The sequence below is a fragment of the Archocentrus centrarchus genome, chromosome 20 (assembly GCF_007364275.1).
Source record: "Archocentrus centrarchus isolate MPI-CPG fArcCen1 chromosome 20, fArcCen1, whole genome shotgun sequence".
In the NCBI taxonomy this organism is placed as follows: Eukaryota; Metazoa; Chordata; class Actinopteri; order Cichliformes; family Cichlidae; genus Archocentrus; species Archocentrus centrarchus.
This window is the reverse complement of record NC_044365.1, coordinates 4288476-4305362: the sequence shown is the minus strand read 5'-3', so window position 1 is coordinate 4305362 and position 16887 is coordinate 4288476. Positions and strand designations below refer to the sequence as shown.

Here is a 16887-nt window from a genome sequence, read left to right as displayed (position 1 = left end):
AAGATTATTCTCAAAAGAGCCTGCCCTTTAAAAACCGACCGCATTGGTCGCCTCTGCAGGGACAATATCTACATTTTCAAATGAAATTAAGCGACCTCTAGTTGCCCTATATATATATATATATATATATATATATATATATATATATATATATATATATTATGGAATGCCATTTAGGAAATATTATATATATATATTAAAATGAGAGTCTGAATATATTGAATGAAACTTGAATATATTGAATGAAAGTCTGAATATATGGAATGATGTTTGAATATATTGAATGATGTCTGAATATATTGAATGATGTCTGAATATATTGAATGAAAGTCTGAATATATGGAATGATGTCTGAATATATTGAATGAAAGTCTGAATATATGGAATGATGTCTGAATATATTGAATGATGTCTGAATATATTGAATGAAAGTCTGAATATATGGAATGATGTTTGAATATATTGAATGAAAGTCTGAATATATGGAATGATGTCTGAATATATTGAATGAAAGTCTGAATATATGGAATGATGTTTGAATATATTGAATGGAACTTGAATATATTGAATGAAAATCTTAATTTACTGACTGAAAAACCTCATGTGTAACAGGTCTCTCTGAATTCCCAGCCTTTACAAAATGGCAGCAGGTCAGATATTTCACTACTTTGTAGAGCTTGACAACTGTCTGGCGACAGCTGGTCACATCACAAGCAGTACACAGAATTTGGAGTCTATATCGCGTCACCTTGAAGATCATATTTCCATTATTAGAAGTTTCCTAGGACTTATGAGCAATAATGTTCAACAAAATGTTGCTGAGAGAAGATTATGTATAATTCTTGAAGGAATTTATGACTCATTGATGGAGCTATCAACTGAGATAACAGTTCGAGTAGAAGCTGAAGCACATGGTATGGGGACAGCATACCATTCAACATCACAAAGAGGAAGGCCAAGGTAAGGAATGAAAAAAATAATCACATAACATTTGTGCACTTGATACAATCAAGGAAAATGTATTCACACATTTAAATCAACATATTTGCTATTTTGTTTCTTACTTTTTTAGGTACAACATACCAGCTGCTCAGCTGACTGACATGAGAGACTTAGGGTTTAGCTGGATGGCTATATCTCGAATGTTGTCAGTAAGCGTTCGTACACTGTATAACCACAGGATACAACTAGGTTTAGTGGACTATGGAAGTTTTACCAACATTTCAAATGCTGACCTTGATCATCTCATTGCTGAGATTCTCACACAAACTCCTGGCTCAGGAGAGTCCTACATTACTGGTAGTTTGAGGGGGAGAAGGATCAGAGTTCAGCGGTGGCGGGTGCGAGAGCGTTTAAGAATAGTTGATCCAGTGGGAAGAGCCTTGAGAGGACGGAGGGCAATTCAGAGGAGGGTCTATAATGTCACTGTCCCAAATCAAGTGTGGTATGTGTTGTTGTTTGTGTTTGTTTGTTTATTTGATTAATGTTAGTTAATACTCCCAAGCTCATCAAGATTAATGTAATTATTTTAGATGATCAAAATAATATGAAATAATAATCACACTACTGTGTAAGATGTAAACAAAAAATATTTCATATAAAATTTATATTGAAATGGGAATTTAAAAAAATTTACATCTCTAGGTTGCAATAGGCTACTTGATAAAAGAGGCAGCATGTCAAATTCATAAACCTTTATTTTGATGCACATCCAGTGTCATCATAATAATCTATTTCTTCTTATTCCAGGCATATTGACACAAACCACAAGTTAAATCCATCGGGATTTGTGTTTCATGGAGGAGTTGATGGCTACAGTCGCTGCATTACCTACCTCAGATGTTGCACAGACAACAGAGCATCAACTGCTCTGCAACTTTTCCAGAGTGGTGTTGATATCTTTGGACTCCCACATCATGTCAGGAGTGATGCTGGCAGTGAGAATATGGATATTGCACGGTTTATGATTGAACAGCGTGGGCCAAACAGAGGAAGCTTTATGGTTGGGCGTAGTGTTCACAATCAAAGAATTGAAAGATTGTGGGGAGAACTAAACAGAGTTGTTTCAGCATACTTTAAAAACCTTTTCCTCTTTATGGAAAATGTTGAAATTTTAGATAGCACTGACCCACTTCATATTAGGGCTCTTCACCATGTATACCTTCCAAGAATTAACAGATCTGTGGATGAATTTGTAAATCAGTGGAATCACCACAGCTTAAGGACAATGGAAAATAGGTCCCCCCTACAGCTGTGGACAGTTGGAATGTTGCAACTTCCTCAGCATCAAAGACCGCTGAGTCACGTGGATGTGAGACATCTTCCTTATGATCACCAGCAGCTGACTCCTGGCTTGAGGCAGATCAATCCCTTGAGTGACGATGGAAATCATGGCATTGAACTTTTTTTGACAGCATGTCGCATACTTCAACTAAGTTATTAGTTTGTGTACTTATTACCGTTCATAATATAAAGTTGTGAATTGTCACAACATTGAGAAGATCCCAAAACCCCAAGATTATTACTAAGTAAAAAGTTGATGACCAGTTTAATCTTCAGTTTTGCCTTTTAAATTACAAAAATTGATTATGTTTAAATGTTTTCTTGTATGAGGAACTGTTGTTGCACCATACAAAAACTTAGTGTATGTTACATATTGTATCATAATGTACTAATTCTTCTGTTAATAAAGGATGAAACTGAATCTTTTACGAAATATGAATCTCTTATACATTTTATTAACTATCAAACAGAAAAAGACATTTTTATCTCTTCTATGGAATCTTTGACAACAGACACAAAAATGGCAAAAAGTCCATACAAATTCAGAACACAGAAAACTTTGTTAGAAAGGCATTAGTACCCTATAGTATAGGGCTGGGCAACAATAAGATTAAAAAAAAAAAAAAAGCAATGAAAATACCCCTGTGTAGAAGACAACTGGCTGTGAGTAATTTGTTTACTCATACACCTTGTAGTTGTATAACTACTTTTAACATAACCAATGCCAACCATATCTTTGCCAAATTTATGGACAATGGGTACTTTGACGGTGGTGCAGGAACTACCTGGTTATAGAAACAGTGAGATGAGACTGTCAGTCCCACTTTTAATGTATAGGATTACTGTTTTGAGTGGGCATTTTCATAAAAAAAATACCTTACTTTTTCAAAGCTTAAACAAGATGTTTTTAAAACTTACAGCTAACCAGTGAGTTAAACTGAAAATGAAAATCAATATGAATCACTGATTAAAACAAGGTCAAAACAGGACACTGAAATAAAGCTACCTTACCAGAACATACTTGAAAATGTGCTCTAGGAATTATAAAATGCCAACTCCGTCAACAACCACATCTAGCCAAAGTATTTAAAATGCAAGCCAACATATTGGAAACACAAGAACATGGCTTATAAACCTGTATGGCATGGATTATAGTTTCTCTCTGCATCCAGTGCTTTTTTAGCACTGCTAAAAGGTTAACGTATCTGAAATAGTGCAACACAGGCTGAAAATGTGCTGCAGAAGCAACAGTGAGGTTCTAACATTTTCTCTTGCTGCCTGCAGGGCTGTTAAATAATCTAATGTTACTAATCTAATGATCTAATGTCATATCCCACCCATATATAGGCAGGAAAACTGATTAACTACAATGCAAAAACAAGTGCCTGACATTTATTGACTGCAACAAGATAAAAGAAAATGCATATGCAAAACAAACCAAAAAAAAAAAACCTCTTATCATGATTACAACCCTTGAGAATACACATCATGCTCGTCCAAATCCTGGTGAATTCCGTATTGCAAAATCCATGTCTGATTTGAATGAGCTGTATACTGCATGAACTGGTATACGAAGAATAATTTCACAAGTGTTGGCGACTGGAAATTTGCAGTTTGTGATAAACTCAAGGCTTGGCTTTGGAGAGAAACCCAGTGCCGGAATGCTGTCACATCCAGTGCAGAAAACAAGGATATCTTCCAGAGAGACATCGTTTTCAACTGTAAAATAGAAAAAAATACATAATCACAATGAGATGATAACTAGGATTATTGGTATTTTGGTACAGTAAAATACCAGAAAATTTATGCAAAATAATGTAAAGAAGGAGCGGTTAGGCATTATATAAAATATTACATATATTGGAAATTAAGTAATTTGAATGCCACATATAAAGCATCAGCATTCAATCTATACAGTTAAACTATAATATCAAAGAAAGGAGTTGTGAAGAAGACAATAAATTAAACTCAGGTGGAGGCAGAAAGAGCCAATTACTGGTACTCAGTAGCCATAATAATGAAGGCAATCCTTTTAATTATATGACCCTGCAGAAAATTGAGAATTTTGATTTAATGGTAAATGGACTAGCTCTTATATAGCGCTTTTCTACTCAGTCTTAGCACTCAAAGCGCTTATACAACACGTGTGCATTTACCCATGCACACCCATTCATACAAGCACTTCCATGATTAATTAAGCTAAGTGCTTTTTATTATCTAACATTCACACACATTCATACTCCGACAGGATGTTCAGAGAGCAACTTGAGGTTAAGTATCTTGCCCAAAGATACATTGGCATGTAGCCTGGAGTAGCCAGGAATCAAATCGCTGACCTTCTAATCAGTAGGTGACCCGCTCTACCTACTGAGCTACAGCCACTCTCCTTCCTCCCAGTGACTGATTTAATGTCAAACACTTACATTCAGCCTCCTGAAGATAGTCTTGCCAGAAAGCCAGGGTTCGGCACTCGTCTTGGAATGCATTACTTCCTCGCTCGGAGTGAATGATCTTGAAAAGATTCTCCATATCAGTCGCTTTCAGAGCTTTTCCAGCTTTCACGAAAAGGCACTTCATCTGAAGAGGATATTTCTGTAGAGCATCTAGGACACCTAGAGACCTCAAGCCATCTCTGAACCTAGCCAAAATTGAACAAAGTGTAATTGTAGTTTATGTGTACTGTACAGTTGACCCACTTATTTTTCATTAAATTTACAGATTAAAACACATGCCTACATCAACATGAATAAAATGTTAATATTCATAGATAATGAGCTTTAAAGATATACAAGGTCATATACATGAATATATATTTACACTTTCTGTTCTGTTAAGACCTGTACCAGTGTGAGACTGTTTTTACTTGTGGCTTTAACTCAAATGTTAATACTATTACTGTACAGACCTGCATCACTGAACGAAGATATGTTAGGATAATACTGAACAGGTTAAAAGAAAGGATAAAATGAACATCCATCCATCTTCTTCCACTTATCAAACTGAGGGTTGCTGGGGGCTGAAGCCTATCCCAGCTACCATAGGGCAAAAGGTGGGGTACAACCTGGACAGTTCACCAGAACACATTTTTTTAAAAATATATAAAGTCAGAAAAATAAAGCCTCCCCACACAGAGTTGGGGAGGCTTTATTTTTCTGACCATTATGGTATGTGTTTAAACATACCTTTCAAAAGGTGCACGGGTTCGCTGGAGGACATACCAGTGAGCCAAATCCAAAGCAGTTTCTTGTTTGTTTTCCAGTGTTATGCAAACATTGTGACCAGCAAGACTGATCAAGCTGCCTGCCTGTGCAACTGCAACCTGCAGTTGTGATTTTGTGTCAGCTTCTAAGATCTAAAAAACACATCAGGAAATAAAAATAGTAAATATTTGATTATATTTTTTGGAAGAACACGCACAACTATTAGCTTCAGTTTGTAAGTATTATATTAAGTCTTTAAAACCCCACAATGCATCAGGAGTTGAAAAACTGAAGCTGGAAAAACAAGCGCATGCATTAAATTCTGAAATTTATGAACAAACCCTATGTAATGTACATTTCTAATTGGGAAAAAAGCACACCTGAGAACTGTGTTAAATGTAACAACCAATGAGGGCACTAATACCACCACCATAACCTGCCACACAGAATTGTGTCTCTAGGTATTATTTATGGCTTCGTAAATGCCAAAAGACATATTTTTAATTTCATCATTCTTGTAGCCCTTAATAAGGTTTTTACCAGAGAGTTGCAGGACTTTTAATTGTAGTGAAAAATTAGTCTAAAATTAGTAATATGTGTAAATTTTCAAAATACTCAGCAACATAAGGGAAATATGCTCACCGATTGCACCTGTGACCTTGTTTCTTCATCAGTAATATGGTCAGTGTTGACTTTGATGTTGTCTGGACCCTTTTGAAGACACTCATACAAGAGTTCAGATAAGAAACATGGACTCTGTCCTCCATGGGCAATTGACATTGCCATGATCTGGCCAGCGCAGAAGTATCCATTGTCTTTCATTGCTGTTAATAAATAAAATGAAACATCTGTCAAAAGCTTGCATGACTGTTTGTTGTTACATTACCACCATATTATTGTTTTTTACTAGCAGTTAGCAAATTTTCTTTCTGGAAAAATTATTGTCCATATTGTTAGATCTGCAAGTGTTTGGACAGTGACAAAATTACTGTAATTTTGCTTCAGAATGCCACCATGGTGGATTTTAAATCAAACAATCAGATGGGACTGAAGTACATACTGTGAAGGGATTTTGTAAAAATTTTAAATTAACTGTTTAGGAATTACAGTCCATCATCTTTAGAGGCACAAAGGTAAATGGACAAGCTAACACTATTTTAAATATGTGTGTTATTTTTAATGCAAGGATGGAAATCCTTTGCAGTCAATAACCGTATGAATTCTAGGACCCATGGGCATGGTCAAATGCTGCATTTCATCCATTGACATTCTTTGCTAGGTCTTTACTGCAGCTGCCTTCAGTTGCTGCTTGTAACCTGAATAGTAACTGAAAAGGATGCTCTGTTAGACTGAGATTGGCTGCTGAAACTCTTGGGTTGCATTTGCAATATACTTTGAATCAATATTCATCTGCACTGTGAAGCTATGTCACTGTACACTTCACAATGCATCCTGCTACTTCCATCAGCACTCACATCATGAATAGACACTAGTGGCCCTACTAGTGGTTCTACTGGCAGCCATACATGCCCTTGGCATAACACTGCCTCCACCATGTATGACAGATAATGCCACACATGGTGCTATCAGCTTCACATCATGAGCTGTTTATCTCATTTTTCCCTTTATCATTCTGGTTCAACTTCATATTAGTTTCATCTGTTCACAGTTTTTTTCAGAACTGTGCAGGCTCTTTTAGATGTTTCTTGGCAAAGTCCTTGTTCTTGACTGTAGCTAGTAGTTTAAACCCTGTTTCCATTCATGAAGGCATTTCTTGATTGTCAACTGACTGTTTAACAGTCATTTGTCCAAATATTTTTGAGCCTCTAAAAATGAGGGAGTATGTCTAAAAATGTCCATAATTTATAAATTTGCAGTATTTTTGTCAAATTTTGAATTAAAGCTGATAGTCTGCACTTCAGTCACATCTTGATTGTGTAAATTAAAATGCTTTGTGGTGGGGAAAAGATTGTGTCACTGGCAAAAAAAAATATAGGTTTAGTTTTATAAAACCCAGAAATCTTACATTTAATCACAAACAATTTATGTACAATGTATTGATCCAAAATAAATCCAGTAGGAACAATTAACTAAACCATAAATACCTTTGGAATTGCACGTAAGGACTTTAGCATTAGGTGGACCTTCAAAAATGCCAATTTTGTCCTTGACTTCATCAAGGCAAAGTCGGAAGAACTCCCGAGTAGGTCCTCCATTGTCAACAGCACCCTCAGATATTCCATAGTCATCAGTAAACTTGACATCTATCTTCTTCTCAGGTGAAAAATTGGATCTGCCCATGGCTCTGGATGCTCCATCCCACACATTTCGTCTTATGATATTGAAGCGTACAGTGCTGTCATTATTTACTCTAGAGACAATCTGCGCCATGATACTCTCTAAGCTCATCGGTAGGTCACTAAAACAATAAAAAACAAAACAGTAGAACAATAACATTTACTTTTTATCTTGCATTTCCAGATATAGCCAACAATTAAACACTGACAGCAATCCTCCATTTAAAAAAAGTAAACAATAAACCAAAATGTCAATGAAAAATATATAATTAATATGAAATTTGAAGAATCAACCTTCAAATGACTACAAAAATGACTGGATGCCATAAAAGGATATTGTGTATACATAAATGTAAAATATATTATTTTGGTTGCAGGTTGACTATTCAAGTTTATACAAAACAAGACACCAAGTGACTCCTATTCAGAATTACACTTCAAATGCTACAATTTATATAATATGCTGTACTGACCTCTCAATTGCACTTGAATCTAGAGACCTTGAAATGGCTTCTTGGAGGTCAGGGTCATCAGACAGGTATTCTTCCTCAAACAGGCCAAGATATGTACTGTAAAACCAGAATTTTGTATAAACAACATAAATTACATATACATGAAGCTGATATAATTACATTACTACAAGACTTTGAACTTCATTGATGGTTTATTAACCTGAATGCTATGCAATGTATTTCAAGTAAGCTGAAATTAAGAACAAAATAATCAACACTTGAAAGTAGTCTAATTTTTAAAAAAAAGGCCAATTTTATATACGCTACTGTACAAAATTCTTAAGACACCCTTCATTTCTTTAAATTATACTTCGAAGGAGACTTGTAATTTTTTAAAGTGGTCTTGGGAACAGTCGTTCTCCAGGCTTTCATCCTTCAACAAGTCTTACAGAGTGATGAATCAAAATCTGATATTTTTGGTTCAAATTGTCAATATGTATGGAGGAGGTAGAGAAGCGAGGTACAACAGCGAGTGTCAAGAGTTATCTTTAACAACTAAAGCAGGCTCTGTCATAGTTTGGAGCTGCATTTCAGTCAGTGGTGTTGGACATCTGGTCAAAATTGATGGAACTATGAACAGAAAAGTAACATCAGATTTTGATCTATCATGCAAGACCATCTGGAAAGTATCTGATTGGCAAAAGCTTAATTTTGCAGTTATTCATTTTTCATGACAATGATCCCAAACACACTGCCAGTGCAGTAACAGCATACCTGGACAGAAAAAACACAATGGATTGGCCTCCTAAGAGCCCAGACTTTAATATTATTGAAGCAGTGTGGGATCAGCGTGAAAGAGCACAGAAAAGGCAGGAACATTCGAAGAAAAGCTTTGAATATCCTTCAAGAAGTCTGGAGAACTATTCCTGAAGACTGCTTAAAGAGATTACAAGAAAGCTGCCTAAAAGAGCTCAAGCTGTGCTGAAGAATAAAGTTTTTCATACCACATACTGACCTTTAAGCTCATTAGAACTGTACATTTTTTGCTCTTGCTTAAAATATTATATTTACATGTATGTTTGTACACGTTTCAATAAATTACTGCACCTATTTCCTATTTTCACAACAAAATATACAAAAAGGAACAGTGGATTGTGACTTTCGCACAAAATGCAGCTCAAAAAACCATTAAAAATACAAACAAAAGATAGACCTGTAGGATGTGCTGGATAAACTGGGTTGGGTGGGAGCATTAGACACACTGGAGGTGTTGTTAGCAGAGAAGACATGTGTGTCACCAGTAACATTGGCAGAGGAACCAACTGAGAAGCCATGTGAGTTGCCACTGGCAATGACAGATGTTCCACTAAAGAAAGGCTCATTCTCATCAAAAGTGACAACAGCAGGATCAGTGGACATTGTGAGAGTGTCGGCAGAGATGGAAGGGTCAACAGTACAAATATCTTGCGTAGCACCACACCAGATAACATCATCACCAGACATGGACTGTGTCTTAACAGTGTGTCTTTCAGCTGTAAGAACAAAAAGAACAGTGGTTTACTTTTTCAATAAAATTTCATTTTTACAATATGAGCACCAAGACACATATTGAGCTTGAACTTTTCATCTATTTTGTAACAGATTAAAATTTTTTTCCCCACTAAAAATCTTAAAATCAATTTGAATACCATTTTTAGGAAGACTGGATATTTAACTAAAGATTATACTAAATAACGGAAATTCAACCAACTTGACTTCATGTTTATTTGTATCTGATTTTACAGAAGAATATTTACCACATTTGTCAGAGTCCGATGTTTCTGTAAAATCATGCCCGCTTGTACTCTCTTCATCAGAATTTGGCTGTCAATTAAGATAGATAACAAAAAACTTCACTTGCACTATACTAACAACAAAATGGCATCATAAACTTTAATATTGTGAGAAAACATACTACCAGTGATAGTGTTTAAAGGCAGTTGTTGTCTTTCTCACTACCATTTCATGAACATGCATTACATTTCTTAAAATGCTCAACATTACTTACAGATTCTTTGTCCTCACTTAAAATGACCTTGTCAGGTCTGACATAAACAGACTTTTGATGAAACAGTTTTTTCAAAAGGTGTCCATTCAAAGTCTGTTTGGAAGTAAGTGATGGCTCAACTAGTTTGGTATGGCATGGCAGCAAGATTTGTAGCCTAGGGGGGGAAGAAAAACGTAGTGTATATGATTTTTTTTGTTAATACTAAAGGACTATAACACAGTACAGTATATGGAAAAGTTTCTTTTTTTATCAACTTTGAAAGATTACAATACAAGATTTCTGATAAATCTTTTATGCAAGCAGAAAAGATAAAATAAAACTACATTCTGTCAGTTTTGTATTACACATGTAAAATCATAATATATCCTGCAGTAACCCTGCAAAGGAAACTAAATATACCAACTAGCTTGTCAATGATAAGCAGCAGCAGCAAAAATGCATTTTAAACACCACCCAAACTCTGTCTTGATGCATGCTCAATCATCCAGTTAAAAAAAAAAATGCCAGTTGAATCTATTCATCAGGACATACTGCAGGGTTTTCTGTGGGAGACATTCTAAGACACCTTTGAAAACACAACTTCCAGTTTGGCTATTCCCAGATAATTTCTGGCATCAACCAAAGTTGACCTCTTACAGTGTATTACTTCTTACAGTTTGTTACCTTTACAGCTTACCTGCATCCTTCCACAACTGGTTGGAAGGCAGCCCTTATTGCTTGTACAACTTTGTCTGAGTCCCAGTCACAGCAAAACTCCAGTGCAGATTTTATATGTCCATTTTCAAAAAGCCAAGCTTTTCTGTTACGCCGTGGCACATGTGTAGTTGCATGGTCTGGCAAGAGAATCACCTCTTTGGAGAAAGACTGAGCCACAGAATGTAGACTGTCTAATTGGACTGGAAACCTAATGATCAATAAAGACAAAGTAAACATTATTATATATTTTAAATTATTTGTTTATGTGACAGATAGTGAATACTGTAATTTTATTAATCGAAATTGAAAAAAGTGTGCTGAACACAGCCCTGATTTACATAAACACAAACCGAACAAGCCTCTTAAATTATTCTTAAATTCACTGAGTACTTCTGAAAAGAGGTGACCATTTTTAAATTAATTAAAAATAATGTACTACCCAAAACGATGTACTAACAAATTAATGATGTCATTCACTTTTAAGAAAAACTAACCCACTTCCCAAAATTAACTGTTGTGTACAGTTTAGTGTCCACAATCACAGCTGTTAGTCTAGCACACTGACTTTCTCTGTTACATTTGTTTACTTAGCTTAATTCAGAAGTTGTAACTTTTGCCACCAGTAACTTTGGAGGGTTTAGTTCTGATCTTACCTCTTCTGTCTTGGGCCCTTTCGAGTGAAAGGGCGAAGATTGTAGACAGGGCCTGCTGTTGTAGAGGGTGCCTGAGATGTGGATGTGGAAGGCATGTTGTTCGTAATGTTAGCTTGAAACTCAGGAGCTGTCTGGCCAGAGAGGTTCATTGCATTTGGTCTTCCACGATGAAACAGTGAATAAATTTCTTCATCAGTACTACGATTCGGAACACTGCTGCCAGTATTAGGTTGGCCAGTACATGCATTTGCCAGGGTGTTAATTAGCTCCCCGTTATTTATAATTTCTGCTACTAAATTCCGTGCAGACTGACTCATAGTGCCACCTCTTGTGGCGACATTACTGCTTTGCATAATGAAAACACTAGATGGCGCAGAAGCTTCCGGTCAGAGATCATTCAATATATTCAGAGATCATTCAATATATTCAGACTTTCATTCAATATATTCAGACATGATTCCATATATTCAGACATTCATTCAATATATTCAAGTTTCATTCAATATATTCAGAGTTCATTCAATATATTCAGACTTTCATTTTAATATATATATATAATATTTCCTAAACGGCATTCCATAATATATATATATATATATATATATATATATATATATATATATATATATATATATATATATATATATATATATATATATATATATATATATATCTCCATTTCCAGCACCACGTGGACTAGGGCTGCACGATATTGGAAATTAGTGCGATATGCGATATGGAGGTCTAGTATTGTGATAACGATATTGTCGCAATATTTTTTCTTTTTACCTAAAAATGCAATATACATGACCAATAAGAAAAAAAAAATCTATAAAATGTATACCAACAACAAATATGCATTTCAAATGTTGCATTTATTTAACATATAAACAAACATGTTCACATGTTTGTTTGTTTTTCATTTAAATGTTATAGTACATTAGGGCTATATGTCTTGAGAGTAATTTTTTATCTTTAACACTTACCAATTGCCAGATGCAGGCGATGGCCAAAGCACTGCACTCTGAACCAGTTGTTGACCTCAGCAGCCTTCACCACGTTCGCTCCGTTATCTGTTGTGATGGCCACTTGTTTGTGTTTGGGCAAGTTCCAGTTGTTCAAAACATCCCGCAGGGCAGCAGCAATGTTTTCACCAGTGTGTGTCTCGGGGAAGTATGCTACTTATAGGCAGCGTGTAATGAGCTCAAATTTGCATGTCAAAAAGTGCACGGTAAAACTCATGTATGGCTCAGTGGTTCGACTGGACCACAAGTCAGTAGTGCTGGCATAAAAATCCACTTCACTGAGCTCTGCCTTCTCATAAGGAGCGGCAGAAGCGAAACTATCATTTATGTTAGTTTGTAAACTTGCCTTTCGTTTGCTTGACTTTACCGGAGTAGGCTGTGGGTTTTTAGATGTTAAATATGCGTTGTAAAGTTCCTTGTGGTTGTATTGAAGGAGGTTTGTCGTGTTTCCTCTTGACATAGCCACGATTTTTCGGCATGACTTGCAAAGAACTTGTGTCTGTGACTCGTCCTGTGTGGAAAAACCGTAGTCGTCCCAAATGCTCTCTGTTTTCGTCTCGACTCGTCTCTTCAATTCCCGCCATGCTTGTTTTCCTTCTGTGTGTGTACGTGCTCCCTGCGCCGCTGAGAGCATGTGCTCGCTCTGGCCAATAGCGACGCGGCACCTTCACATTTAAGGTCGCGCGGGATTGGTCAAAGTGCGGACATAAAGAAAGACGTGATTTATACATTAAATAATTAGAAATTATCGTGCATTTTTTAGATATGCCTATCGCACGTGCCAGTATCGCGATGACGATATTTTTTCGATATATCGTGCAGCCCTAACGTGGACGCACGTGGCAATATTTACGTTCTTTCAATCTGAGCCATCTGACTGGTTCACGACTGCCATGTGACTATTCATATCGTCTGCTGCCGTCATGGCTTCGGTCTCGGTCATAAGGCGCCTGCTACTTTGGTGTGCCCCCCTGCTACTCCAAAACAATTTGAAAGCACTGCAGTAGAAATCGCCTCAGTCGGATTCACATGGCCCAGTTTGGGGTGTAACATCGAATTTCGCTGCAATTGCTTCTGCTTTATCTCTGGATTTGCTTCTGAAAATTCTATAATCTCATATTTTTGCCTGTAAGTGTGAGTTTGTAGCTTGTCTCCTGCGCTTGTCATGTTGGTCTCTACTGAAATGAACTGATACAGACACTAAAGCGTCTCCAGGCGTTGTTAGTGTGTGTAGTTGTGCATGAACGAGCCGATGCATGGAAGTGGGTGGACATGAGCTGAGAAGGGCTTTAGCACTAAACTCATCCGACTTATGGATCACATTTAATTGGAAATGTATTACAATGAGACCAGATTTTTCATCCAAAGTAGGTGAATATCCCACTGATTTAGGAGATGATTATATTGGAATTAACCTTAGGAAAAATCGAGACCTGCAGAAGCCATCCGACTGGAGTGAAAATCCGATTGTGCAACTTCAACTTAGGCAATTTTTACTATATAAAGCGCATGAAAAATACAACTCACCATAACTCTGAATCAGTGTGAGCCCTGAGCTTGTTTCTCTGCTGCTCATTTTTGCTGGCTTGTGGGTTGGCTGAGTTTGGCTGGCACACACCAATAACAAGCTCTGAGAGAGCTTGATGGCTGGGTCCGCCTCACTGCTAAAAAGTAAAGTAAAAAACAATTTAGAAAAGTAGTTTTTAAAATGATCTAAAACCTAAAAACAGAATTTGATGTACCTGAATAATCCATGTCTTTACCAAAAATCCTAGTGACAGTCACATTTAGAGGAACAAACTAACAACATATTTACACTGAGGCTCTTTATAGGTTTGTGTGTTTGACAGTTAGATTTTATCATACTTCTTTCTAAGGCGGGTCTGTGATCTATAATAACCTATATATTTTTTAAAGTTATGAAGCTGAAACTAAGCATACAAATAAAAAGTGGAAATAAAACGTAACTTACCTCAAAAAAAAGGTGTCAACATTTAGTAGATTCAGTTGTTTTTTTTCATAAACAAGACAGGCTCTGATGTGCTCACTGTTCTGTCCAAACCAATTATGAAATTGATCGATCGGAAAAAAGAGGTGTGGGGTTACTTATCTTACAAAAACAGATGCGTACAACAAGCTAAAGAGGTTCGGTGACCGTTATTTTTCTGTATCTTACCTAAAGCAAACAGAGGTGTTACCGTCAAAAGAGAGGCCCTGAATAGGGGCATAGGTGGGGCCCCACTGAAGTCTAAATTATTGGTTTTCTTTTTTCAATACCGTAATACACTGTAATACAGAGAGGTGGATAACATCTCAAAGCGGCTCGACATCTCAAAGCGGCTCAACATAGGAGGGAGGAGGGAGGAGGGAGGGGTAGGTTTTTAGTGGAACTAGAAAAACAGAAAACTTTTTTAAAAAACAGATGATTTCACTAATTTACTTTTATTTTACTTTTTAAAAATTTAATTTTTAGTTTACTTTTTAAATTTTAATTTACAATTTTATTTTTACATTTACAATTTTATTTTTTAATTTTCAATTTTATTTTTTAATTTTCAATTTTATTTTTTAATTTTCAATTTTATTTGCTTTCATTTTTTTAGTTTTCATTTACTTTTTAGTTTTTGTCATTTACTTTTATTTTTTCTTGCTTATATATTTTCATTTGCTTTTCTTCTTTTTATTTATTTTATTTGCTTTTATTTTCAATTATATTTTTTAATTTACAATTTCATTTTTTAATTTTTCTTTTTCCTCAGAAGAATTAAACACAAAACCCTGACTGAGGAGGAGGAGGAGCAGGGGGAGGAGCAGGAGGAGGAGCAGGAGGAGGAGCAGGAGAGAGAGAGAGAGGCGGGGGCAGAGAGGAAGGGAGGAGGGGCGAAAGTTCAGGCTTGCCGACCTTTCTGTCTGACTTATTTTATGATCACTTTCGTGGTGGCACACAGAGGCCTCAGTAGGCTCACTAACGGTGTCCTGGTGCTGTCTTCTTTGCGAAAATCGGGTAAAACGAATCTTGATTTCATTAATTTTTTTAGACGGAATTAAACATATACAAATAAAATTAAGTAAAGATTTCCAATGTGGTCCACAGCAAAATGTTTCAGTCATAGCTGAATGAAAAATGAAAAGAAAAAAACAAACTATACATGCTGTAATGTCTCACACAAATGAAATGACAAGTCCTGTGCCTTTTTATTTATTTATGTTTACAAAATAAAAAGAAAATACCCAATTAAAATAAATATATAAATATATATATATATATAAATATATATAAATATATATATATATATTTATGTATACTTTCACCCACCTCCCCTATAGTGACACATAAGCACCAACCCTGACATTCATTTCCATATACCCCTTACATAATATTATCAATTTTTATAATCTACATTCAATTAAAAATATGACGTCATCTATATGAAAAATGCTTATCTTATCTATGCTATAGATCTTTATCTATTACTGATAAGATCTTGACATGCATTTGACAGAAGGTGGTACCTTATACCTCCTGGCAGCGTCGTCATTAGCGGAGTCATGAGAGCAATTCCTTCACCAGAATCAAGCGTGCCATTTTTAAAACCCCACAGCAAGAAACTGGAGGCACGCAAAGCACTGGTTGAATGCCCAGACCGACAGTTTGCAGCAGTGTTAATTTCGTTGACGAAATATTTTTGTCATAGTTTTCGTCAACGCACCTTTTTTTCATGACAAAAATGAGACAATAACTAAATTAAAACTACCTAAAAGGATAAAAACGATGATGAAATTAATTGACACTTTTCACTTTTGTGAAAACGAGACGAAAATGCTTGGCGGGGACGACATCCAATCAGAACTTATTTAATTTTGTGGCAGGGCGGGACTAAGTTATGTAAACAATGTCAGCAGGGAGAAAGAGAAGAGCCGATGACACATTTTTAGTCGACTAAATCGACTGTAGTTTTAGTCGACTTTATTTTTACGATAATTCGTCAACTAAAACTATTCACATGACTAAATTATGACTAAAACTAAATTACATTTTCATCAGAAGACTATGACTAAAACTAAATCCAAATTTGCTGTCAAAATTATGCATGATGATGATGATGATGATATTAGTTGTTAGCTTGCCTCTATCTCATCTATTGTTGTGTTGTGTTTTGTGCTGCATACAAATTACGTCATGAGACTACTGCCCACGCTGATATATCGACTCCACCCACACTGTGGTGGCCCT

General features: G+C 35.9%; 1 protein-coding gene across 5 annotated transcripts; it reads right to left on the bottom strand.

The window, feature by feature from the left end:
* Positions 1-3289: 3289 nt before the first annotated feature.
* Positions 3290-14309, bottom strand: LOC115799021 (G2/M phase-specific E3 ubiquitin-protein ligase-like). Of its 5 annotated transcripts, XM_030755943.1 has the most exons (12): positions 14181-14309; positions 11629-11787; positions 10956-11183; positions 10280-10433; positions 10029-10095; positions 9446-9764; positions 8254-8349; positions 7589-7902; positions 6126-6307; positions 5466-5635; positions 4707-4921; positions 3290-4002 (listed from the first exon to the last, which is right to left on the bottom strand). In XM_030755943.1, exons 2-12 carry the CDS (start codon positions 11775-11777, stop codon positions 3770-3772), a joined length of 2127 nt encoding a protein of 708 aa, XP_030611803.1. In that variant the 5' UTR covers positions 11778-11787; positions 14181-14309; the 3' UTR covers positions 3290-3769. The 5 variants fall into 5 exon arrangements, 4 of the variants coding, with proteins under 4 accessions (XP_030611803.1, XP_030611801.1, XP_030611802.1 ...); XM_030755941.1 differs by lacking the exon at positions 14181-14309 and having other exon boundaries at positions 11629-12035; XM_030755942.1 differs by lacking the exon at positions 14181-14309 and having other exon boundaries at positions 5502-5635; positions 11629-12035.
* Between the last annotated feature and the right edge of the window lie 2578 nt (positions 14310-16887).

Bases quoted from the DNA above. Each gene is read 5' to 3' on its own strand.
- LOC115799021 (XM_030755941.1), bottom strand. From the start codon at position 11,981: ATGCAAAGCAGTAATGTCGCCACAAGAGGTGGCACTATGAGTCAGTCT. The intron at 11,184-11,628 runs GTAAGATCAGAA...ATTGATCATTAG, and splicing joins AAGGGCCCAAGACAGAAGAG to GTTTCCAGTCCAATTAGACA. The intron at 10,096-10,279 runs GTAAGTAATGTT...CTTAATTGACAG, and splicing joins TAAGTGAGGACAAAGAATCT to CCAAATTCTGATGAAGAGAG.